This window comes from Aotus nancymaae, unplaced genomic scaffold, assembly GCF_030222135.1.
Source record: "Aotus nancymaae isolate 86718 unplaced genomic scaffold, 86718_ANA_hifiasm-v0.15.2.pri h1tg000003l, whole genome shotgun sequence".
Classification (NCBI taxonomy): domain Eukaryota; kingdom Metazoa; phylum Chordata; class Mammalia; order Primates; family Aotidae; genus Aotus; species Aotus nancymaae.
In genome coordinates this window covers 37456708-37484280 of record NW_026988414.1, presented here as the reverse complement: position 1 = coordinate 37484280, position 27573 = coordinate 37456708, and the positions used below count along the sequence as shown (strand labels likewise).

At 39.3% G+C, this 27573-nt stretch overlaps 1 protein-coding gene across 3 annotated transcripts in view; it reads left to right on the top strand.

Moving 5' to 3' along the window:
- UNC13B (unc-13 homolog B) overlaps positions 1-27573 on the top strand; it is a 234758-nt gene that overhangs the window by 116998 nt on the left and 90187 nt on the right. For 2 of the 3 annotated variants that reach the window (XM_064380317.1, XM_064380316.1), the window contains exons 8-10: positions 6879-7113; positions 20843-21157; positions 24171-24261. In XM_064380317.1, the coding sequence (XP_064236387.1) occupies positions 6879-7113; positions 20843-21157; positions 24171-24261 (641 nt within the window). Of the gene's footprint in view, positions 1-6878; positions 7114-10221; positions 18808-20842; positions 21158-24170; positions 24262-27573 lie in introns of all 3 variants that reach the window. The other variant, XM_064380312.1, reaches the window with a different exon arrangement.

Sequence of the window (27573 nt, the reverse complement as noted above, 5' to 3'; positions counted from 1 at the left end):
CCATGCTGTTTTGATTACTTTAGCCTTGTAGTGTAGTTTAAAGTCAGGTAGCGTGATGCCTCCAGCTTTGTTTTTTTTTTTTGTTTTTTGTTTTTTTTGCTTAGGATTGTCCTGGCTATGCAGGCTCTGTTTTTGGTTACATATAAAATTTAAGGTGGTTTTTTCCAATTCTTTGAAGAAAGTCAATGGTAGCTTGATGGGGATAGCATTGAATCTATAAATTACTTTGGGCAGCATGGCCATTTTCATACTGATTCTTCCTAACCATGAGCATGGAATGTTCTTCCATCTGTTTGTGTCCTCTCTTATTTCCTTGATCAGTGGTTTGTAGTTCTCCTTGAAGAGGTCCTTCACATCCCTTGTTAGTTGTATTCCTAGGTATTTTATTCTCTTTGTAGCAATTGTGAATGGGAGTTCACTCATGAGTTGGCTCTCTGTCCGTTATTGGTGTATAGGAATGCTTGTAGTTTTTGCACATTGATTTTGTATCTTGAGACTTTGCTGAAGTTGCTTATCAGCTTAAAGAGATTTTGGGCTGAGAAAACCTAGGCAATACCATTTAGGACATAGGCATAGGCAAAGACTTCATGACTAAAAGCCCAAAAGCAATGGCAACAAAAGCCAAGATAGACAAATAGGATCTAATTAAACTAAAGAGCTTCTGCACAGCAGAAGAAAATACCATTAGAGTGAACTGGCAACCAACAGAATGGGAAAAGATTTTTGTAATCTACCCATCTGACAAAGAGCTAATATCCAGAATCTAGAAAGAACTTAACTAATTTACAAGAAAAAAAACAAACTACCCCATCAAAAAGTGAAAGATATGAACAGACACTTCTCAAAAGAAGACATTTATGCAGCTGACAAACATATGAAGGTCATCATCACTGGTCATTAGAGAAATGCAAATCAAAACCACATTGAGATACCACCTCATGCCAGTTAGAATGGTGATCATTAAAAAATCAGGAGACAACAGATGCTAGAGAGAATGTGGAGAAATAGGAACACTTTTACACTGTTGGTTGGAGTGTAAATTAGTTCAAGCATTGTAGAAGACAGTGTGGCAATTCCTCAGGGATCTAGAACTAGAAATACCATTTGATCCAGCAATCCGATTACTGGGTATATACCCAAAGGATTAGAAGTCATTCTGTTACAAAGACAAATGCACACGTATGTTTATTGCGGCATTGTTCACAATAGCAAAGACTTGGAACCAACCCAAATGCCCATCAATGATAGACTGGATAAAGAAAATGTGGCACATATATGCCATGGAATACTATGCAGCCATAAAAAAAGGATTAGTTAATGTCCTTTGCAGGGACATGGATAAAGCCAGAAACCATCATTCTCAGCAAACTGACACAAGAACAGAAAACCAAACGCTGCATGTTCTCACTCATAAGTGGGTGTTGAACAGTGAGAACACATGGATACAAGGAGGGGATCATCACACATCAGGGTCTGTCAGGGGATGGGGGGCTAGGGGAGGGATAGCATTAGGAGAAATAGCTAATATAGATGATGGGGTGATAGATGCAGCAAACCGCCGTGGCATGTGTATACCTGTGTAACAAACCTGCACGCTCTGCACATGTACCCCAGAACTTAAAGTATAATAATAATAATAATAATTTAAAAACCCGTTTTCTTAATTATGAAGCTATTTACTTCTTTTTTCTTGAGATTAAAGGCCTATTTTTAATGATTTCTTAGTCACAATTAGTTGCCTGCAATTCAGTTTGGGTGTAGGATAGGACTTAAATGTAATTAATATTGGATTTTTGATTTTGAAAAATAAATTAAAAATTGGAATTTTCTCCTGTGCTTCAAAGCTTCTGTGTTTTAATGGGTTTTATTAAAAATTTATAGGTAATTCAGAAGAAATGGCCCTCTTTGAGGACCCAATAGGCTAGAGTGTTTTATTACATATTGGAAAATCAGAGATTAATTTCTCATGAGATAAACATTGCCATTCTTTGGCCTTTTAACTTTCAGTAGAGAGCAGCAAAATGGAACATCTTTGCTCCCAGACAAGGGAATTACTCCCTTATCCATGGTATCGGGGCTGAACCTCTCATAGATTTATTGTGATAGGCTCAAGTTTGGTGAACACAGAGACAAGGAAGGTTTTCTTAGAGACAGAGATCTAATTTTTTTTTGTTTTGACTAAGGAAAGGCATATGTGCTCCTAAATGATGATGCTCTGAGAGAGACCTAGACCAGAAGGGGGCTTAAAACAATATGGAAGAAGTAATTTTTTGTTGTAGTTGTTTTGTGGGTTTTTTTTTTTTTTTTTTTTTTTGATGTTGTTAGTCTCTCTATAGTGAATGGCAAAGAGCAAGAATACTTTGTAGATTTGTCTCAGGTTGGTAGAAGGCAGAAACTCTCCATGTTATGTAAAGTTAATAGAATACAAGTGGAGTAGGCTCAAGTAAGGTAAGGCACATAATAATTGCTGGGGTGGGGAAATGACCTTTGAATTCCTTCAACAATTATCTTCAAAAATTATCTGCTGCTTCTTTGTGGTTTTCTTAGGTCACTGGACCTATTTGGGCTGGGGAGAGCAACAGAGTAAGTAAGAATTGAAATTCCTTATGATTTTCTTGATCTTACCCCAAGTACATACTCCCTCTGAACTGTGAAGCTGGATATTCATGCATACAAGTATATATACTTCCATTTCCCTCTCCTCTCCTACTTAAATCTCAGGAGACAATGATCTGTGGTGGAATGTTATATCTTTTCAGGCTGGTTTCTTGACGACTTGGTGTGTGTTTATGTGTGTTACAAATTTCAAACCAAAGTCCCAGTCATAATCCTGACAAGATCTCCTAATTTTTATTCTCCAGAGGCAAGTAGTAGCATCAGCCCCCTAGTGTAGGAAACCTCCTCCTTTGGTGCCTTTGACTAAGGAGTGCAGTGATCAGAATAAGGCTCATTCTAGGATGAACTACAGTTGGGATAATTGGTGTGCATTCTGATTTGGCTGGTTTTCTTGACTAGGAAGATACACAGAACAGACTGCTGCCTCGGGTTTATTGGTCTAGCAAATTGTGAATGCCATTTCAGCCAAAAAGCTGCTTTTGTCAAGGAAACAAGAGGCTGAGGACATGGCTTGACTTTTCTTGAAGCAGCCCAACTATGCCACTTTTGTTCTAGAGCTTGCAGAGTGCACCCAGTTCTTTGTGGCAAAACATGTAGCCCTAGGCTGACATCACTTGTTTTGTTACTCATCTCACGGGATCTGGTTGAGTTTCAGTAATTAGGTATCTAGTAGGTACTAAGAGGGGCCAAAGTTTGTCCTGTCACTGGAATTTCTAATGAAGTATGTGCTTTCTGTGATTTGAATCCTCAGTATTTCTACCGTTAGGGAACTACTCAAAAGCAGCTTGACCGATTTATGCCTAGTGTTCCATTATTGGAACGCTAAGCATGTGGGAGTTATTTATATCCTATTGCTCAAGGTCATCACCAAGCAGTAGGCGACCTCAGGCGTTAATTGCAACCTCAGGCATAAGTGGGTTAACAGAGCTCAGATAAGTTAAGGTTCTGAAGTAGAAAAAATAAGTCATGAAAAAAATGTGAATGAATTTTCTTTCTTTTCTTTGGTTGCTGAAGTTCTATTAATAGGTGTGCTCTGGATTTGAAGACCAATCCAGGACTCAATCCAGGAATACTACATAGTAGAGGGCCTCATTGTTCTGTATTTCACTGGATTTTGTTTGAGTGCCTGCTGTGTTTGGAGGCCCATCTTTGTTTGCCCCAGGTTAGATGATCTTCCCAGCCTACTTTTGCAGGTTTTAAATTTTCCATCATTTCCATGTCCTTTTATTTACCTATCAAATGAACTACAAAATTGTTTCTCAAAAATATGAGGCCTTTCGCACCACTAGGCCTTTAATCATGCCACTGCTTTTATCCAAATTCTAGAAGATATTTCCCCTCTGCCTCCAATCTTCACCTATTAAAAACCCATCAGTTCTTCAAAGCCATCTCCTCCATAAAACTCTGTACTTAGTCTATCAGGAACTGATTTTACTTTTAACTCATAGCACTTGGTTTATGCTATTTTCATGGTACTAACTTCTTTGTATAACAATTCAATATTTGTATCTATATATTCTGTCTCCTGTTAGACTAAGTCTACATTCTGAGTCTTCTGTGTTGTTCATCCTTGCATGTGTAGGTACTTGGTTAATATTTGAATGAGTAGGTGTTCCCGGGCCTTTTAATTTTCCATCTTTCAAATAGACTTTACCAGGGGCTTTTCAACTTTAACCCTCAAACTGGCTGTCTTGTTCCTTCTTAGGCTGAACGAACCAAACCGGCACTCAGTTTCTCTCTGTAAAGCCAGGGCTTTTCTTCTACCCAACATGGTGCTGTGGGGTAGATTGTGGAGTCCTTAAGATCATCACTTACACACTAAAAAAACAGTTATTTTTTTCAAATTGAAGTATTACACATTTTCCTTAATTTCCCTTTTTAGTTTCTAATCAGGCTTGGTGGTGCCAGGTGGTTTACTTTTTAGGGAAACTGGAAGTGATTGCCTCTCACTACCTTTTTCTGGTTTTCTCCTTTGTCTCACTTTATTCCTTATTTCTCTCTTATTCCTATTTTCTCTCTTCTGCCCTCTCCTTTTCATATTCTCTTCTACTCCCAACCTCTTCTTTCCATGGATGCTTTGTTTCTTAATATTTGCCCTTTATTTCTTTAGTGTAGAAATGTTGTTAGCCTTTAGGAAAGTTGTAGAGTATTCCTCCCTTTAGCCTAGCCAAAAAAAAAAAAAAAAAGCATTATTTAGGAGTAATAGGTCACATGCAGTAAGAAAGTAAAAGCTGTAGATTTGGGTCTTGGGCTTCTAACTCTGGTTGAGCTGCACTCTCTGTCCTCAAAAGCAGTAGGATTGTCTGTTGTGGTTGCCTCTTGGAAACTCAATCTTGGTTCTCTGGGTTATATGCTAATACTTTTCCTGTGAGAGTTTAGTAGATCTCTGGTTTTGTCTCCTTTGTTGCCTCTGCCCCCTCATCTTTATGCATAAATAGTCCAGCACTGACTGCTACAGACTTGCTCTTTCTGTGGGTTCAGAAAGAATTAAGTCTGAGTGGCATATGGTTTTGTCTCTGGGTCCTGTTTTTCTTGTCTTCATAACAACAGATGCATCAAGGGCTAAAACCAGTGCCTTCAAAGTATCTTTTTCCTAATTTGTCATCAGAATGCTTTGTAGGCAGAACGATTTGCATCCCTAATGTTTGCTTTTGTTTTCAAGCTTTACTGCTCCTGCCATGGTCAGTGGACTACTTGCTCCAAATGTCAAATATTACTAAGAATTGTTCCTAATCATTTGAACTTTAGTTTTTTGTTGATATTTTTTCTCCTGTGGTTCTAACCAGTCTCCTCTCCTTTTTTTATGTTCACGTATAACCATAAACTCAAATGGGTAAAACTCATAAGATCATCTTACCCCTGTCTTCCATCTGTACCCACAAATGTTATTGAGAGTCCAATGCTCAGATTTTCTTCCTTACCTATAAAACCCACGTTTGTGCTCTCTGTTTCTTTTAGTGGAATTCTTATCTACCAGGTTATCTAACAGAAGCCAAGGGATCATTTCCCTGTTACCTTCCATATGGCCCCATGTCTTACAGTTCTGTCTGGGATTTTCTTTTTCTTGTTCATTAACTCTTTTCTGTTTCTACCGTATAGATGCAGGTCCTTATCTGCTGCTTGAGAATTTATAAAAGCGTAGTCTTATGGTCTTCAGGAGGCTCCCACTGCCCACATTGCTACAAGATTATCTTTTAAAATTACTAACGAGTTCATTTTCTGCTAAAAATGTCTCCATTTGGGGATGGTGAACATTCCTTTTCCTCATTGTGAGTCAAATAGGAACTTGGCAAGAAAGGACATGTGGAACTCTGTTAATCATACACATAGGGGTATGGTGTCAGATACAACTTCTCTATAAAATAGGCTACAAAACACTCTTAGGTTGTGCTCCCTTTCCAAATACAGTGATGATTTGTAAGTGTGATCTTTTTAGCTAATTTTAAGAAAAAAACTGTAGCCAGTCAGGTGCTGGTCTGAAAAGCAGAAATAATTCTATGAAATTGTAGTCACTGCTGTTAGATAAACTTGACTGCATTGTCAGCAAGATCCCATTGGCAGTGCATATGTTTTTTCTTCTGTCAGCCCATCCTCTGCATGGGAGTTCTGAGCCTAGGGTATAGCTGCTTGACAGGAATTGTTAGAAAAACCCAACAGTGCAGCAACACACTAAGAGTGCTACTGTTCTCAGCTGCATCTAGAGCCTTTGACTTCATTTCCAAGACTTGGCTTTGACTTTCCTGATTTCCAGGACCAGCTTCTGATGTTGGACCTCCTTATTTGGTTCAATTCATATGTTTAAAAGTCTGAAAACACCAAGACAATGTTAAACAAAAGTTTTTTTGCCCCCCAAGATATGAAAAAGCTATTTTTTTTTTTACCTCTGCTCCCTTCCCCTTTCTTTAATAGCAGAGGACCAGACTGTATTTATGACATTTAAAAACAGTTTTTAATTATGGTTTTGATAGCTGGAGAAGCAGAATTCCCAAGAATTCTACAGTGGGAAAATGCAACCTGGAGCTCCTCTAAGAATAAGCACTAAAATTAAGCTAAGTAAACTATCTCCTATGATAAGGAAGAGAGACTTGTGGGTATTAATTCAGACAGTTCTGCTCATGGCTCTGAGGTCACTGGGCTCATGTGCAGCTCAGCTTGCTTTTGTTCTCAAGGTCCAGACTGGTTACTACTAAGTTAGAAGCAGAAAAAGTTCTGAAGAACTAAATAAAGCTGGAGTGCTTTGATTGAATGTGCTTATTCCACAGCTTTTGAAGACCCTGATAGTGCAGTCGATGACCGAGATAGTGACTATCGCAGTGAGACCAGCAACAGCATCCCACCTCCTTACCATACAACTTCTCAGCCCAATGCCTCTGTGCATCAGTTCCCTGTGCAGGTGCGATTGCCACAGCAGCTGCTACTTCAAGGCAGTTCCCGGGACTCTTGTAATGACTCTATGCAAAGTTCTGACCTTGATTATCCGGAGCGGCGGGCTGTCAGGTGGGTATTGGGCACAAAATACTTTCTCTTTCTAATATCCAGGTCTCATGATACAATTGGCAACAAGAATTTGGGTGCTTTAACTTGAAGAGGTAGCAGAAGTGTAGCAGTATCATGGGCCAAACTGCAGTCATTTTGCGTAGATTATTAGTCTTTTTTTCTCTTCCACACATTCACGTTTATACATTGCCGTAAGGAATACTTCTCTTTATGATCAGTGACTCTCAACTGATCAGGGCAGGCCCACTTGGGGTGTATCTGCCCCACTTCCTGACTCAGTGAGTTTGGTATACCCTTCACCAAGAATAAAAACAGAAAAATCACAGATTGGATAATCCTTCTTGCCTAAATATTTCTCTGGGAACTTTAGAAGAAAACCAATGTGATTTCTTTGTAGCAGATTAAGTATTTTCACTGGAACTTTGTTTTAATTTTATTTCTTAAATATATAAGACATTTATGTGGTTTTAAAAATGTTAAGGTACAATATAGCATAACGAATATCCCACCCACAGTTACCTTCCTCTACCCCATCCTCTTCCTGTTTCGTATTTGCCTTCCTGCTGTTGTTTCTTATATATCCTTCCATTGACTCTTGTCATATATTCATGAGTATAAAAGCAAATACATACAGATGTGCTCTCCCCTGCCCCAAGATTAAAATAATATTTCAGACTTAAAGAAAATTTGGAAGAAATAATTTAGTGAATACCCATATTCATGTTGCCTAGATTTACCAGTTGTGTTAACATTTTACCACATTTACTTTATCTCATTCTCCCTAATATGTATTCATATACACATATATTTTCTCTGAACCACTTAAAAATAAGTTGCAGATATTGTGTTACTTCACCAGAAAGTATTTCAGCAAGTTACTCCTAAGAAAATGTACTTTCTCTTATATAACCTCAATATCATGATCACACTCAAGAAGTTTAATGATGCAATGTTATTATCTAATGTTTAGACCATATTTAAATTTCTCCAGTTATCTCCATAATGTTCTGTATGTATATTTGTTCCTTTCTGGTCCAGGATCCAATCCAGAACTATGGTGCATTGCATTTGGTTTTCATGTTTCCTTAGCCTCCTTTAATTTAGCAAAATTTCATTACCTTCTTTTTTTTTTTTGAGACAGAGTCTCACTCTATCTCCCAGGCTGGAGTGCAGTGGGGTGATCTCGGCTCACTACAGCCTCGGCCTCCTTGGTTCAAGTGATTCTTGTGCCTCAGCCTTCCGAGTAGCTGAGACTACAGGTGCACACCACCCTGCTCAGCTCATTTTTGTATTTTTAGTAGAGACAGGGTTTCACCATGTTGGCCAGGCTGGTCTCAATCTCCTGACCTCAAAAGATCTGCCTGCCTCTGCTTCCCAAAGTGCTGGAATTACAGGTGTGAGATGCCACGCCCAGCCTAAGACAATTTTTTTTTTTGAAGAGTCCAGGCCAGTTGTTTTGAGAATGCCCCTTAGTTTGGTTTTGTCTAATTGTTTCTTCATGTTTAGAATCAGGTTAAACATTTTTGGTAGAAATGCTACATAAGATAATATTTCCTTCACCTGCATTCAGGAAGCACATACTTTGTCTTATTATTGGTGATGTTTAGTTTGATCTCATGGTTAAGAAATTTGATGTATGCCTTATTTCTTCAGTGTAAAGTTACCTCTTCTCCTTTGTGATTAATACCTGGAGTGATACCTAAGACTGTATCAATACCCTGTTTCCCCAATAGTCTTTTATTCAATGATCTTAGCATTCATTGATTCTTGCCTGAATCAATTATTTTATTGATTGGAGGTTAGTTTTCAAAAAATAATTCCAATTTGGCTCATCCTTTTAGTTTCTAAAACTCACCAGACCAGCTAAGTGCAGTGGCTGATACCTGTAATCCCAGCACTTTGGGAGACCAAGGCAGGAGTATCACTTGAGTCCAGGAGCTTGAGATCAGCCTGAGAAATATAGTGAAACCTCATCTCTACAAAAAATAAACAAAATTAGCTGGACGTGGTGGCACATGCCTATAATCCTAGCTACTTGGAAGGCCGAGTTGGGAGGGATCACTTGAGCCTGGGAAGTCGAAGCCATAGTAATCTAACTGAAAGAAAGGTCAGCTATCTTCAGTATTCATTGTTTTAAGTTGGACATGTAGCTTCTGCTGCTATAATCAGTATAGGGAAAGATTTTCTTTTTACTGTGATCCTCAATGCATATAGCCTTTACATTTCACAAACAACAAATTATAATGCCTTTGGCCGGGCATGGTGGCTTATGCCTGTAATCCCAATACTTTGAGAGGCTGAGGTGGGTGGATCACCTGAGAGCAGGAGTTTGAGACCAGCCTGGCCAACATGGTGAAACTCCGTCTCTACTAAAAATACAAAAATTAGCTGGGCCTGGTGGTGGGCACCTGTAGTCCCAGCTACTCAGGAGGCTGAGGTAGAAGAATCACTTGAACCCAGGAGGTGGAGGTCGCAGTGAGCTGAGATCACACCATTGTACTCCAGCCTGGGCAACAAGACTGAAACTCCATCTCAAAAAAAAAATTATAATGCCTTAAATAATTTGCTCTTTTTTGTAGTATAACAAAGTCTGACTTCTGCTGATAGTAAAATATTGTATTTTTTCTTATTAAAAGAAATATGTTTGACTATATTCTTGGCTTATTTAGCCTATTGAGGCTATATGCCTCAAATATAACTTTCAGAAAGTTAACAGCTTGGCTTCATTTTAGACTAAAAATTTATCGGTTTCTTGAAATTCCTTGATATATTTTCATGGTATACTTTAATATTGCAAATATATTCTAGATATTGGTGCATGTTTAATTAGAAAATGAAAGAATTCTAAAAAGCTCACCAGAAAAATGGTTATAAGTTGAAGCATTTAAAAATTGGTAAACTATTTGATGACATTGATATAATATTTAAGAACTTGTGGATTTCCTTTTTATATGTTTTTAATCTGAATGCCTTTTGTTACATTGACAATTTTATTGTTCTAGTCTTCTCATTGAACATGTATTAAATCTTATAACTTCTTTCTTCCTTTCCCTGTCTCTTCCTTTTTCTTTGCTTTATTGTTCCTCCAATTTTGTCCCTTCACATCAGACAAGGCTCACAGGCTAAAAGTGAAAAAATTATGATTATTTCAGCTTTCTCTGATGTTGACTATGAAGAGCAAGAAGATATACATAAGGAGATAAAGGGGAAAATATCACAAGAGTTTCTAGAAAATAATAACATAAACTTGAAGAAAGCAGAGGTAAAAGAAATTCGAACCCTTTCAAAAGCTGATAAATACTATAGCCAACATAAACAACCAAAGTATAAGAACAGGAAAAAGACACTGCCTCAGAGCCAACAAACAGAATTCTCTACTGAGCTTAAGTTTGAAACATCTGTTTTCTCCAGGTATCCTCAGAAATATGATACACTAGATAGAAGAAGAAAAAAGAAACCCTTATACAGTCATTTTGAAGACAGCGAAAGAAGGCAGTATGATGAGAGATCTGAAACTAAGACTAACTACAAAAGCACATATTCTAATACTGAAAATTGTAACTTTTGCCATATTGAAAAGAAGAAACAAAATATGGGGTACCCAGTTTTGTACCCCTACAAAAATGGATTTGTGGTTAAGAGAGGCATGCAGCGCATTAAGTTGGAAAGTCATGATCTGTCCAGTTGTTTAAGGCACTGTGAAAAGTCATCTGGCTCAAACCAGCATGTCACTAATTTTACTTCATTAGATATTCTTGAAGATTCTACTAGCAGTACTTCTGATGAACTTCTGGGTTCCCCTATTTCTGATAAGCAGGAAGATTTACAGTCACCAACATGGCATCCATCCAATGTCTACCATATTGGAGATTTTCCTGAAGAATATTATGTAGCAAATTTAGCATTGCCATTACAAAGGATGAATTGTAATGCAAAAACACTTGGAGATATGTCTGGGTGCTCCATGGAAGAGATAACCCCTTCCTCTATTGAGGAGCCCAAGGAGGACCATATTGATACAATCGATGAACTTCAGTGTTTGGTAGAAACTGTGTCAGAATATTTAGCAGAGAAGGAAGAGGAGATTAATAGATTTGGTTCACTTTCAAAAACTAAAAAATCACAGAAACAAAATAGTACTGTTGATGCAGAACAGAGAACACCTGGGGATCAAATACTACCTTTAACTATTGTCAAGAATGACAAGGACACGGCCATCTCTTTCCCTGAGTTGACTGGAGTAAAATGTGCTGTTGGTTCTTTGTTTTGTTCACTCACAGAAAAAGTGGGTTCAGGCACAAAGCATCTAGCAAACTCTGTGGAAAAGCTGGTTTCCTTAGTTCCAGAGAAAACAGAAACCCTTAATGAAATAGAGACAATTAATTCGGGATCTAAACACAGAGCCATGGCAGTATTGGAAAAGGATCTTTCCATGCAATCTCCATTATCTTCTCAAACAGATGATAATGTGACTATAGACAGACATGGAAAAACCTTTGAAAATGAGCACATGGGCAACAAAACTGAGAGTTTAAGCTTTCAGAATGCAACAGAAACTACTGCAAAGGACTCGGCTCCACAGAGTCAGAGTTCCATTATAAAGTCGGTTTTCAGCAGGTTAAATCCATTGAAGATCTTTTCAGAAAAAGAGGAAACAAAAAAAGATGATGACCAGAATAAGCCACCAAGAAAGGAAAGCTTTGTTGAGTGTAGTTTGGAGTTAAATAAAAGGGAAAGCACTCTTGACACTCACAGTAGTAGTGTTATTGCTTTAAATAAGAGTGATGAGGGAACTACAGGCTCATTCCAGATGCCCACAAGTGAGAATTTATTGTACTCCCAAGTAACCAGTGAACCTTCAAACTTAGCTAGTTCTGCAAGTAAAAACGAAGATATTGAGAGTCTAATGGAAGGAAAACCCTGTATAGATCTGTCTCTGTTACCAGATCAACAAAAAGTATGTGCCAAAGATAGTCCAGGACATCCTCGTATAGCTGGCAGTAGAACTTCAAATAAAGAGGTATCTTCAAAGCCATTAGAAGAGGACAGAGTTACTGGTAATGATGATTTCCTTGAGCCACTCAGAAAATCATTTAGCCAGTTTTTGCTCACTTCCCCTGAGACCTGTTCAAAGGAAACTTTGTCAGAATCTGTGAAAATTGACGAGATGGAGGAAGATGGATTGGAAAGGGGACTTAAGAAAGATGGACGTTCCTTTCCCTTTAGTGGAAAACTAAATCTTCCATTTTTTAGAGGTCTTGGTCATACTGAAAAGCAACAGGAGTTAAAAGAGAAAGGAAGTGTTTTTCCCTTGTTTAAATTTTCCTTCACTGACAGCAAGGTTACTGTTAATGACCAGAGTTTACATGGCTCAGCAGTAACCACTGATGAGGAGAGCAAAAGAAATTGCCATGAAGATACCAAACATAGTTCAGTAAAATCTAGTTCTGTTCCAAATATTCATAGTGATCTAGGGAAATTTGACAGTACAGAGGAATTTCAAAAGAATGACCAAATAAATTGTCCTGAAGATGCCAAACTTAGTTCAACAAAATCTAGTTCAGTTCCAAATATTCATAATGATCTAGAGAAGTTTGACAGTACAAAGGAATCTAATAAGAATGAACAAGTAAATTGTCCTGAAGATGCCAAACTTAGTTCAGTAAAATCTAGTTCAGTTCCAAATATTCATAATAATGTAGGGAAATTTGACAATACAGATAAATTTAATCAGAATGACCAAATAAATAGTCCTGAAGATACCAAACTTAATATAATACAATCTGATTCAGGTACAAATATTAATAATGTTCTGGGGAAATTTGGGAGTATAGAGGAATTAAATCCAAGTGACCACACAGCAGGAGAGAATGTTGAAAGAGATGACTTAGCCATTTCTAGAGTTGTGCCCAAAGAACATATAACTTCAGATCCTTTAGGAGACGGTAAGACTTTTATACAAGCAACATCTTCAGTAGCATCAGAGTCTTCATTAGAGTGTATTTCTACCACTTCCAAATCTACTTTGGTTAATGAAATTAATGAAGATAAAGTTATAGATAAGACTTGCAAGAAAAAACCCCAAGGAAGCTTCCTTTCTGGCCTGTTTAGTAAGTTTTCTTCTGCTGAAAATTTGTCTAGTCAACAAGAATTAAATTTGAAAAATGATGACTCCCATCATAAGAATAACACCCCAGGTTTAATCTCTGGAATATTTAACCTGCTATCAAATAGCAGTGTGACTGATCATAAACCAGAGGAAGCAAAGTTTGTGTCTTTAGGCAACACAAAGAGTTTGGATGGAGATAAGCATTTATCCTTGGATGAGGTTCCTGCTACTTCACGTGTGACTTCTGAGAACCCAAAGAACCATGTTGAAAAATGTGAAATTTCTAGCTCTATAAAAGCCTCCTTATTACCTAAAGAAAACATACCATTATCTGATGCTGGGATTGATAATCACCATTGCCCTCCTACATGGAAAAACCAGCAAAGTGAAAAGCCTTGCCCCTCCTCTAAGAACATTGTACTTCACTGTGCTCCAAGTGCTCAGCTGGGTTTTTTGGAGAAATCTATGGCTAAGAGGCCAAGGCCAAACCATGTTCTTGAGACAAAACTACGTGAAAATTCAAACAAGTTAGACTCACCTGTACTAAATACTAACATTTTCAATAAATCAAACAACTATCAGGCATTTGAAGAGATGAACAATCCCTTCTGTTTCGAATGGGACTCTGACATAAAAGATTTATCTAAAAATTCCAGAAAAATTCAGCCAGTTTATTATATGTTAAATCAAAATAGATTTCCATCAACCAATGCTTTCTTGTGGCTTAACTCAGAAAACTCAGTGATTAATTTTTGCCAAAAAGATCAAAATGCAAGTATCTTAGAGTGGAGAACAAATCCAAACAGTGTCATTTGGTGTGACTTACCATATGAATCATTCAATCAGTTAACATTTAATGAAGATTACTTATTAAGAGGTGATGTGTGGGCAGCTAACTCATTATATGGAAACTCTGGTCCTTTTCCAATTAATGAGGCTAAGAATTCACTAGAAGAATTACCCATTGACTTAAGTTATTCGTTGGATCATGAAAAGACTACATGCCCCATAGTTGACCAAGAATCATTAAGAATTGATGAAAACTTTGTTTTTTCAAGTTTTGGTTGTGAGTACCAGGAATGGTTGTCATGTCTTGAACATGGAGTGTGGTGGCCATCAGAGGATGGGGATTATGGATATTATATGTTTCATGATGGTCAATATATCTATTCTCTTCTCACTGATTCTACTGGGCAGTATGCATATTTATTTATACCTGGTTATTCTTATCAAGAGTATTTGGATTGTGATTTACAGACAAATGATCTATCAAGTATTATGTTGGATGACAGCATTATTTCTGCCTGTAACTTTAAAGTACTTGATAAGGAAGATGAAATATTGTGGTATGTTGAAGAGGAACCAATTGATGACCCTCTTGATTTATCTTTAGCTTTGCCAAGAAGTGAGGAACCATTGTATCTAAATTTAGAAACCTTTTCACAAGTACCTGAAGAGTCAAGTTATGACCAAAGCGATCAGCCACTAGATTTTTCAGGCTACAATCGTCAAAAGTTTAAAGGAGATTTTAGATCTTTCAAAGAAAGGCCATGTGGTTCTGAAGACCTTGAATGTACATTGGATCTCAGAAATGAGCCCCAAACCATTAGTGATCATGTCTTAAACAGGGATCAAATTATAGAGAGAGATAAGAACCAGCCTCTAGCTAAAGATTTATCAGTTCACCTTTCCAGTTTCCATTGGCTTCAGTCTTCTATTGAAGAAGTTGCCACTTTGGTTCATCCTGAAAATATGACTAAGGGTTTACAACAAGCAGAAGAGATATCATTAGTGAACAAAGTGACTTCAGTATTTTCTGTTTTGGGTGCCTCAGTTGGGAATACTTTGAATTTTGATCAGAGTGAATCCTTAGAGTCTTTGGCCATGCAGAAAGTGGACACTCAGACCTTTGAGACTTCTGGGCAGTCAAATTTACCAGAGCTCACAAATGATGGTTTTCAGTCATTAATCTTGAGTAAGCAATTAGATGGTAACTCCCCAAATGAGGAAAAAAGTCTTCTCAAGGATTCAGAAAGACAGATAGTATCCCATGTTCAGCATCCAGAATTAACTAAAAATACAAGGCAAGAATTCCCTTTAAATAACAACATTCATGTGAAAAAGCAAAGTTTGTTAAAGTCTGGTTTCCAGGTAAGCCAAACAACTCCTCAGGCTAAATCAGGTATAAAAAATGGCAAAATTATAACAACAGACTCTATTTCAGTTTTTCCTGCACCTCAGCATAGTAGGGATGAGCATGAGAATCGTGAACTTCCCCAGGACCAGTTGTCCAAAGAGTCTGAGAAAACATTTTTTAAAAGTGCACTGAAACTCTTCAGTCGAGAAGAATCTTCAGGAAGTATGACAGCAAATGAAAAACAGTCATCTGGATTTTTGAGTCTTTTTAAAACTCAGGTGAACAAAGAAGGATCACCAAACTTAGAAAAGACTGGTGATATAAATGTCAAGATATCACCTCAGGAAAAGAAAGAATCTTCTGGTGTTTCAAATTTTTTGGGTACCCTTGGGGATTTCTTTAAAGCCAATGCTTCTCCTACACAGACAACTGAAAATATGTCTGTTTCTGCAATGACTAATAAAGATGAGGTCAGGTCAAGTTCTACTCCTATAGAGCTAGCTAGCCAGGGTGCTGAGAACTTTCCTGCTGTACCGATTTCCTCTAAAGGGAAGGCTAGAGTTAGAAGACTGAACAAACAGACTACTATTGATGACAGTGGGTTAAAAGAACCATCAACTGGAGGGATCCAGGGTAATGATTTGACTGAAAAAGAGGTACCATTCAGAGACCACCTAATCCAGCAGTCACCTAATTCATCTTTCTCAACAAGTAGTCTCAAAGAGTGTTCCAGAGATTCTTCAGTAGAAACTAGTGGTGTGACTACAGTGACAGAAGTTTCAAAAAGTAATGAAATATCATTTGATACCCTGAGCAAAAGAAATTCAAATGAACAAGATAATTTTTCTGACAAAGACTGGAGCTTTTCAATGGCTACAACATCTTCATCCCAACCAGAGTTACCAACCAAAAAGAGTTTATTTTCTTTTATGACTGGATCTGAAAAATCTGAGAATAGAGCCTCTACTACTCTACCAAGAGCCAAATCTCAAGCAGAAGGGCTATTCACACTTCCTTCCTTTTTTTCCACTACTAGCTCAAGCATTAAGAAAGAAACCTGTCGAAGTAGTTCTACTTTTAGCTTCTTCAGCTTGTCCTTTTTAGATCAAAACAAGGAGACCTCTGGGGAAAAACAAAGCATTTCAACTGCTGTTCCAGTGACCTCCCAGCCCTGTGAAAAGACAAATGTTTTTGTAGACAGTGGTAGCACAATGACCACAGATAGTTCCAGTGGTCATAGAGCTAGCATAGCCCAAGAAGTAGTTCATGAACAGCAAATGGCACCTTGTATTTCCATTAACAACACCATTGAGGTTACCTCCCTTGCAGATGAGCTCAATGTAGAGAAGGACTGTCAGGAGAAACTGAGTTCCAATAATGGACCAGGGACATCAGCAGATTTCCAGATGAATCAGTTGCAAAAAGACATTATTTCTCCTTTACCAGAATTTCAGGCCCAGGCTGAAACATTCCTCATTGGCCCAGGGACCCTTGGGATCGCTTCCCATGAGGAAGAGGCTCTCAACCAGAAAGACTTCCCCAGTGACTCACTGTCCAACTCTTTTTCACATGCTAAACAGTTAATTGAAAAGTTCAATGATTTAGACACTTGTACTAAGCACCACCAAGATAAGAAATTTACTACTGACCCATTGAACTTGCCATTAGAAAAGGCCCCCGATGAGGTCCTACCACAGATCCTGGAGCCAGCCTCTTCTTCTCCAGAGCCAGGGTGTGCAGGGAACGTCCAGAAACGAGATGCAGAAAAAGAGGAAGACAAATCCACATTAGGCTCTTCAGTAGACATGCTTTCAGGGTTTGTGACTAAAGTGAAATCTTTCTCTGGGAGCTTAATTGAACCTCCCAAAACATTCTCTGGACTTTTCTCTTCTCCTAAATTTACAAAGAAAAACCCCCTTTTCTCTCTTTCTTCTGATGTATCATCTCAGCCCCTCAAAGGTGAATTATTTGGAATTTTCAGAAGTCCCAAGCCAGAGCCATACAAACAAGAGTCATCTCTCCCAGCAACTTCATGGCTTCAAAATGATTGTTCCAGAGATACTGTAGGATCAGTACCTCCAGAAAGGAGAGAAGCTGCCTGTACAGTACCCAATTCAGAATCTACCCTCAGTGACTGTAGAATGACTGTAGTTAGTGCAAAGCCAGAATCAGATATCTTGACAGATGATCCTAAACTAACAACCAAAATGGAAGACAATAATACTCCTGAAAATATTCTGGAACCTCAACGTTCTGAAACAATGAACACATCTTCTTTCTCAGGTGATGATACTGGGCAAGGAGTATTGTCTCTGAGTGATGAAGGAGACATGGGGATATTGCAAGCTACAGACACAGAGGCATCGTTAGAAGCAGACAACATTGCGCTACCAACACAGTTGCATCCAGATCGTACCTGCATTGCCGAAGAGCTTCCTCCTCCAATTCAGCCATCTCTGCCTCTTGAGCCAGAGCCAGCTATGCAGACTCTTTCCACAAACCAAGACTTGTTGGAGCTGCATCCAGCCAGTTCACTAGAAACTGATACTGCACTATTCAGTGATTCAAGTGTGAGCCAGACCACTACACTGAAAACCGAAGGGCACTTTTCTCATCCTGAACTGGAGGACCCTGTGCTTCCTGCCAAAGAAAGTTGTGAGATAATTCATGCTCAGAAAGATCCATCTGCAGGCCCCCAAGAAACAGAGCAGTCAAGACCACGTTTTGAGATCCCAAATGTCACCAGTTGGCCAAAGCTTCATTTCCCATCCTCTACTACTAACCAGGGGAAACCACTGAGCTCTTTCTTTTCCTCACCTCTCCCCTCTGGCAATAGAGCAGCAGAGACTGGTTTAATGTCCAGTTTTAAGAAGTTGTCAACTCTATTTGAGGGAATTGGTGAGGGGAAAGGGAGTGCACTGGCAAGTGATTCAAAACTAGGGTTTGGAAAGAAGGTGGATCTTTCATTTCCATGGGCAAAAGAGAACAAAGGGGGGCCTGAACAAATCCCTACAGAATCCTCCCCTACAGTTTTAGTTACTAGCAGTGATCAGGACCTTCACTCCAGTGAGGCTAACAAAGCTTTGGAGTCTTCTCAAATATCTGGGGCCAGTGCTCAGCCAGCTAAAGTCTACACTCAGCCCTTTGAGACCTCTGAACAGCTGGTGGCCAGCCCAGATGTCAGTGCTCAGGGGCTTTCAGGGCCTGGAGAAGGGGGAAACAAGCAGGAAATCTCAGCATCTGGAGAAAACTGTGATACCAAAGGCCACCTCTCTAGCCCCACCTGTCCTTCAGGGGAACATGAGAACGAGCCCTCTGCTGTCTCTGAGATACTTTGTCAGCCAGAAAAACAAGAAGAGGAAGCAGTGTCTGCTAGTACTGACTGTGTTTTGAATGTGCAGCAGCCAGTCACTCCAAATGATGTCAAGGATCCAATGACCAACAAAAGGCCTGTTCTTAACTCAAGCATCATAAATGGCTTTAAGGAATTGACCATTTATGATGCAAGTGACTTAGATTAATTAAGTAGATTAATCATAGTTTGTTTTTTATCCTTCCTGTGTCTTTCCTAGTACCTGAGCTTCATGTTAATTAGGGGTTAAGTAACAAGAACTTAATGTGTGGGTATTTTCATCCTCCTCTCTATGCCAAATGTAATTCATTTATTGGAACAAGGAGCTTCCTGCTTAAAGCAAAGGCTGGGCCCTGAGATTTACTCAGTCTGGTTTACTCTGCCTTGTATAATGTGAAATGGAGAAGGGAGGACAGGAAGAGGCACCAAGTAGTTGGTGGTATATATTAACTACAACTACATGATAGGCTAGGATGCTGACTTGGGCCTTAGGCACTTACATCTTGTAGGAGATGGGGATAGACCTATTTTGTTTTGTTTTTTCAAGTCTTCTAAGATGCTTTTTCCAGTGGCAATGAGTGTATTAAGTAAAATACAAACTGCAAAGGATGTCTTGGAATAGTCTGTATTCCCATATCCTATTCCATACAAATTTGCATAGCTTCTTCCAGGGTATCGGTCTCTGCCTTTTACTACCCTCAAGGCTGATGCTTGATAAATCATCAACATTGAGTAAAATCTCACAGGAACTCAGAGCCATCCTTTGCTGTAGTTCCTCAGTCTGGAGCAGTGTGCAAGATCCATCAGCAGAGGGTACTATTATTTTCCCTAAGAAGCGGTACCGTACAGTACAGATTAAGAACACTACCTTGACCTCTGGCCCAAACTTGTTCAAAGGGGTTGGTCAGGGTCAGTGTGTGTGAGTATACTTATGTACAGGTATATGTGTATGTGTGTTGAACTACTCAGAACAGTGACCTGGTACCTATTCTGGAGGTACCAGGTACCAGAGGATCAGAAATCAGCCTGAGAATATAACGTAATTAGGAGGAACTTTAGGGAAAATCCCACTGGAAAATAACAGTGATTTCTCTTCTTTGACCCAACACAAGCCTTTTAGTTAAAGGCTTGACTCTGTGGTAAGAAATTTCTTCAAAAGAACTGAAGCCCTTAGATGATAGGGTCATAAGACTCAAGGAAGTAACTTCTAGATACTCCTCCTTTCCACCACTCTGCCCTTCTTGCCACTGTCACTGTCACTTTCTCTGCTATAACTGCTTTCTCTCATAACTTTCTAGACATGGGAATACAGGTGATTGAAAAAAGATTGGCTTATCAGTCTTCAGATACAGAGATGCAAGAATACAGCTCTGACCCAGATCCTAGAGTCGGACTTTGTCCACTCTATCCAAAACTGAGCCTTGCTCTGAAAGAAGCTCAGTTATAGATATTCATCTTTGGGACATGTCCTATGCTGCCAGGGATATCATTGTAGCATTTATGTCGATGAGACCTTTTTTTGTGTGTGGAATCTCTTGGTCGTGGCCTCCATCTTCCAGTGGGTTTTATTAATTCATCTTGCAGATGAGGAGACTGAGATGATAATTGAAGGAATATGTCCGTTCTCCTTTGCTCATCCTAAGGTACAGGCATATAAATTTACAACTGTAGAGGAAGAAATGGTGACCTCAATGTAATAAGTAATAGAAAAGAGAGGAGAGTTCATTCATTCCATTTTACTATGTGGAAATTTAAAAAATTTAATCATAGCCACTGGACAAGCTTCTTTAGAAGACTGAGTAAAGAATTTTAAGAACAAGTAACAGGCCATTTTAATGATTTTTAATCCTACTCATAAATAACCCATTAAGATAAAATATCCTTTAAAGTCAAGTGCAGGGCTGAGGTTAAATGTTGTTGGAGAACCCAGCATGTTGTGTTGTTTTCCTGTTGCAGTTTTGCTGAATAGAGACTAATTCTTCTTGATTATGAAGTTTGGTCATCTCTTCCCAGAACCTCCTATTTGATTCTTGCTACTGATAGAATCATTATTTCTTGGATGTCTCCATGCTTTTGTCCTGGTCCTTGTTTTGCATTTATTTGCTTATTTGTCTTTCTCTCATTCTCACAGCCCCACCAGCAGCAGTAGGTATGGCTCCTCCTGTAATGTGAGTCAAGGAAGCTCTCAGCTAAGTGAACTAGATCAGTATCATGAACAAGATGACGACCATCGAGAGAGGGACTTGATTCATTCCTGCCACAGCTCTCACAGCCTGTCCAGAGATGGCCAAGCAGATTTTAGAGAACAAGAGAAAGCCTTGGAGGTGATAGGTCAAGCAGAGAAGAAGTCAGCATGTGAACCCAAGGAGATAAAAGAAGATGCTACAACCCACCCTCCCCCAGATCTGGTGCTGCACAAAGACCACTTCCTAGGCCCCCAGGAGAGGTAGGCAACAGCTGCCTTGAGGAACTCACGTGGCTTCCTCAGTACCTGCCCTGTGGTATTGCTGAAAATAAGTGATTTTCATTTGTTTCCCTGCATCTGGGTATGGTGGCAGTTAACACCCCTGGGCTCAACTCTGTATTGCTTCCTTTGATTTATGGTATACTTCCCAAAATATTTTGGAGATCTCTAAAGAATACTTGGAGTTTTGTTTGTTTGTTTGTTTTTGAGATAGGGTCTCACTCTCTGAAGACATTTTGGAGGTATTTTGGAGATCTCTGAAGAATACTTGAATTTTTGTTTTTGAGATAGGGTCTCACTCTGTTGCCCAGGCTGGCACAATATTGTATCACTGCAGCGTCGATACTCTGGTCTCAAGCAATTCTCCCACCTCAGCCTCCTGAGTAGCTGGGACTACTAGGTGTATACCACCACACCTGGCTAATTGTATTTTTTGTAGAGACAAAGTTTCATCATGTTGCCCAGGGTTGTCTTGAACTCCTGAGCTCTTGTAATCCACCTGCCTCAGACTCACAAAGTGCTGGGATAACAGATGTGTGCCACTGCACCCGGCCAGGATTTGGGTTATTTGTAGTTAGTGAGCTGCAGTGTACTAGGACTTCTTGAGTCTGCAGTTCATAGCTTACTAGTTGACCTTGTATATGCAGCCTCTGAGTCAGGAACTGACCTGAGTCAGGTTACTTCATCCACTGGGGCTGCTACGGGTACTTTGGCTGACTTCCAAACCTATTAAGAATGCTGCTTTCACCTCTGACCCAAACTTGTTCAAAGGGGTTTGTCAGGGTCAGTGTGTGTGCATGTACTTTTGTACAGGTATATGTATATGTGTGTTGAACTACTCAGAACAGTGACCTGTTACCTATTCTGGGGTCCAGGACAAAGTTAAGAAAGAATTGATCTATAAGCCAGATTTAACCCATCCCTCAGCCTCCTCAGGACCTAGCAATGTGTCTGCCAGTTGGTATCCATAAGAAGAAAAATTTTAAATGTGTCCTCTTTAACATCGCATAATGAAGCTGAGTACAGAGTCTGAATGTTATTACTGAGCTAAATTGGTTAGAGTAGCTGATAGGTCAGAGCAGAGCAAGAGTTCTGTATCTTGGCATTTGTGACATTTTGGCCCAGATGATTCTTTATTGTGCATATTATAGGATGTTTAAGAGCATCACTGGCCTCTACATGCTAGATGCCAGTAGCAATTCTTGCAACCCTCAGTTGTGACAACTAAAACTGTCTCCTGACAGAGTTCTCCTTGGGAGGACAGTTGCCCACTGAAATAGAGTGATAAGGGATGGGTGTAACTTAGAGTCTCAAATTTCAAGATGTAATAATAAAGCCTCTCACTGAAAGACCAGGGCACTGAATGTGGATTACATGGTAAAAATTAGGGAATGGCTGGTGCTTCTACTTTACCACTGGATTAATAGATGAGTCATATACCTTTCTGAAGATATTAATATTAACTTATTTTCTCTCTTCTTCCCTTTTTTGGTTTTTAGTCATCTCTTGTAGCTCATCTAATAGATGGGACTTCCAGGAGGTGAGCTCTGGACCAGGCCTCTTATTGAGTTGATGACCCACTGAAAAACTGGCTCTGGCCCCCCATAGACCTTAGGCTTGGCAGTTACTATTATCAGGGGCAGAGTTCTTGGTGGAGAAGCAGAAGTGCCCAGCACGAATCCTTGTCCTTCTCTACTGGTTGTGTCCTCTCAGGTTCTAGCTGTGAGAGTGAAATCCAGTACTACCTTGGCCAGAAGTGCCCACATATGTTTTAGAACAGTTGACCCATTTAGGTGGCATCAGAACCGACCATATATTTTACATGTGTAGATGGTGGACACTTGTCTGCTGAATTGGCTGTAGGCCTGAAAGAGAGGAAGGAGAAACATTGTTGCCAAGAATTAACCACTATTCTAGTTAATAATATGGATAATGAGTTGTTCTAATGCAGGGTAGTGTTTCTGTCTCAAAGGTATTTTGTTATGTGTTATTGTTCATTTTACTGAGGGTGTTCCAGAAGCAGCTCAAGGAACAAGATCACAGCAGTAAAAGGGCTGGTTTTTTTTTTTTTTTTCTTGGCACTTTTCATGTAAAGAGGAGTGGGTAAGCTTTCTAAAATACTTAGTGGAGCCGGAAGGGTTTGCAGGGACAAAAGCCTGCCCTAAGGATGCTATGCAAAACTCCCAAAGGAACTGATGGTTCCAAGAAGTGCAGTGTAAGGGGGTTGAAAGGCTTATTCCACCCATCTCTGCATGGTTTCTATACTAGACATTGATTCAGGGCTCTTGCTATTGCCTCTAGAGTCCTGATCCCAGACTGTTCCAGTGAGCCACCACATTGGGTAAATGAAAAAAAAAGGAGTAGAAAAAGAGGGAACTGATGAAAAGCTAAAAGGAATTGTCATTTTAGAGATGAATTATTTTCACATTGGGTATTCAGTACTATGTTGCTCATTGGGTAAATGAAAAAAGGAGAAGGAAAAGAAGGGGCTCACGCCTGTAATCCCAGCACTTTGGGAAGCCAAGGCGGGCAGATTGCTTGAGCTCAAGAGTTTGAGACAAGTCTGGGTAACATGGCAAAACCCCATCTCTACAAAAAATACAAAAATTAGCTGGGCATGGTAGCATACACCTGTATTCCCAGCTACTTAGAAGGCTGAGGTGGGAGGATTGCCTGAGCCCAGGAGGTCAAGGCTGCAGTGAACGGTGATCACGCCACTGTACTTTAGCCTGGACAACAGAGTGAGACCCTGTCTCAAAAATAAAAAAAATAAAAGCTAGAACAGATGAGAAGCTAAAAGGAGTTACCGTTTTAGAGAGGAATTGTTTTCACATTGGGTATTCAGTACTATGCTGTTTCAGTAGCCTGAATCACTAAATAAGTGTAGGCATGAGTACAAACCATTTTATTTTAGACATTTGGCAGTCTTACCTTGAGCAGTGTCACCTTGTGGCCTTGGCTATTTTTAAGAAATGTTCTTTTTCTCTGTTACAAGTTTTCCTGAGGAGAATGCATCTTCGCCATTTACCCAAGCCAGAGCACATTGGATCCGAGCAGTTACCAAGGTTCGACTCCAGCTGCAGGAGGTAGGAAATCTGTTCTAGTACTGGTTGGGACAATTTTTCCTTTGAAATTGGGAGACATATGGTGCTGGAGAAGCAATCAGTGATTAGTCATCTTCTTACAGTATGCTTCTGGGAATGCATGACAATTAAGCCAGAGCTTTAAGAGATGGGAAGTGGCCAGTGGCTTTCTTCTGTCCTAATTAATGGAAATCAAGTAGACCTAGTGGGCTGAGAGCCTGATCGTAAAGTTAGATCCTTATTTCCAAGTACTGTTCATTGTCTCTTTGAAGCCATTTGAGTTTAGAGCAAGAGACGATTTCAAGCCTTTTAGGTCAGTTGTTGTCTCCCTTACCTAGCCAGTTCATACTGGCTGATCTGTAGGGGCCAAAACAGGGTACAGAAATATCTATGGAATTTGCCAGTTTAAAGCCCAAAGCATCAACACACTAAGATCTGAAACAACATAAAAAACATAAAAACAAAGATAAATATTTTTCATTTTCTGTGTTACAAGTTTGAAGTATCTTTATCTGTGTATTAGTAGGTAGGCAGTCTTTAGGCAGAAGGTACTTTTTTTCCACATAAATTTAGGAGGTGCAAGTGCAGTTTTGATACATGGATATATTTCAGAGTTTGATACATGGGTATATTGCAAAGTCCAGAAGTCTGGACTTTCGGTGTAACCATCATCCGAATAGTGTACGTTTCACCCATTAAATAATTGCTCTTTCCTTACCTGCTTCCACCCTTCTAAGTCTCCAGTGTCTATTATTCCATACTCTAAATCCATCTGTACACATTATTTAGCTCCCACTTATAATTAGACCATGCAGTAGTCCACGGTGTATGTGTGTGTGTGTGTGTGTGTGTGTGTGTGTGTGTGTGTATATATATATATTACATTTTTAAAAGCCACACATCTGTTGATGGACACTGAGTTTGATTACATATCTTTTTTTTTTTTTTTGAGTTGGGGTCTTCCTCTTTCACCCAGCTAGAGTGCAGTGGCATGATCACTGCAGCTTTGAACTCCTAGGCTCAAGTGATCCTCCTCCCTGTGCCTCCTGTGTAGCTGGATCTATAGGCATGCACCACCGTACCTGGCTATTTTGTTTTTTTAAGAGACAAGGTCTTGCTATATTGCCCAGGCTGGTCTTGAACTCCTGGCCCCAAGTGATCCTCCCACTTGGACTTCCAAAGTGTGGAAAGTACAGGCGTGAGCCACTATACTCAGCCCATGATATTTTTGCTATTGTGAATAGTGCTGCAATAAACATATAGTTGCAGGTATCTTTTTGATATAATGATTTATTGAAGTTATGTGTTTAATGACAATTGGCTGTCAGTAGTATAATTTATCTGGCAGATATTAAAAGTGCAATCATGCTTACATGTGTTAACATACACTTTAAAAATTAATTTATTTTGAAGCAATTTTAAACTTAAGCAAAAGTTGCAAAAACAGTTAAAGAACTACCATGTCTCCTCACTCAGATGCTCCAAATATTCACATTTCACATTTACTTCATTGCCTTCCCTCCATTATGATCAATCTTTTTCTGAATCATTTGAAAGAAAATTGGAGACATAGTATTCTGTCATTCCTAAATGTTCCTTTGTATTTCCCTATAAGCAAGGCCACTGTCCTGTATAACCACAATATAACCATCCAAATCTGGAAAACAACAATAACAACACTATTATCAAGACCCTATGCATATTTTGCCAAACACCCCAGCAATGTTCCTTTTTCCTTTCTAATCCAGAATCCAATCCAGGATGACATGTTGCATTTAGTCACGATATCTTTAGTCTCCTTCAGTGTTTCCCATACTCAGCAGTTTTAAATGGTACAGGCCTTTTATTTTGTAGCATGTTCTTCAATTTAGGTCCATTCAACATTTCCTCATGTCCGGACACAGGCCATCCTTTCATGCCAGGAATTACACACAAAAAATGATGCTGTGCTCTTTTCAGAGCATTGCATTAGAAAGTACATGATGTCAACCTGTCCTGCCATTTATAACGTTAGCCTCAGTCACTTGGTTAAGTTTGTATTGGCCAGGTTTCTCCTTTGTCAAGGCACCATTTTTCCCTTTGTAATTGTTAAGTGCCTTGTGGTGCAGTACTCTGAGGATATGCTGGTATCTTGTTCCTTATCCTGGCTACTTTTTTTTTTTTTTTAGTATTTTTAGTAGAGATGGAGTTTCACCATGTTGGCCAGGCTGGTCTCAAACTCCTGACTTCAGGTGATCCACCTGGCTCAGCCTCCCAAAATGTTGGGATTACAGGCATGAGCCACTCCTGGACTAAACAGGCATTTGAAATAAACATTTATGGAATCAGTGTCATAATAATTACTGATTTTTTATTTCTAATTTTTTTAAAGTAAGGGTCTTGTAATTCTTACTATAATTCTTATTATACTTACTGTCTCCATGTAAAAGGAAAGCTCTGAATGAGAAAAATAAGAATATATTGAAGAAGACACATTTTAAGTTATGGCCTTTTCTTTTTCAGAAATATAATAATTCAGAGTCTCTTAAAACAACTATCTGAAAACAGTTGCCAAAGCTTGCAATCATACAGACAGAGGCGTGGTTTACCTAAGAGTACCTAAGAACTTAATTGAATAAGAAAACAATAGTAAAGATATTCTTAACACAGGTAAAGTAACTGGCAACTGATTAAAAGTGTCCAAGAGGAGAATAAGAAGCCAGAATTTAAAGAGGGTTCTGACTGATAACAGTTTAAGATTGAGGCAGAGGCCGGGCATGGGGGCTCACGCCTGTAATCCCAGCACTTTGGGAGGCCGAGGCGGGTGGATCACGAGGTCAAGAGATTGAGACCATCCTGGTCAACATGGTGAAACCCCGTCTCTACTAAAAATACAAAAAATTAGCTGGGCATGGTGGCGCGTGCCTGTAATCCCAGCTACTCAGGAGGCCGAGGCAGGAAGAATTGCCCTGAACCCAGGAGGCGGAGGTTGTGGTGAACCGAGATCGCGCCATTGCACTCCAGCCTGGGTAACAAGAGCGAAACTCCGTCTCAAAAAAAAAAAAAAAAAAAAAAAAAGATTGAGGCAGAAATGTACCATTTACACTTAAGATGAGATTTGGTGACATACCGATTGAAGTTATGGGAGAGAAAGAAGTTAAGCACAGCACCAAGGATTTCTTTTGCCCCCTACCTTGAGTAATTGGAAGTTCTACCTAATCACTCCATCACCCTCCACTCAAGATACTTTTTTTTTGTTTATTTATCATTCTAGAATATCTGTCTGCAAGTACAAGCAAATATGAAATTCTAATGCTTCTTTACCCCTTTTTATAC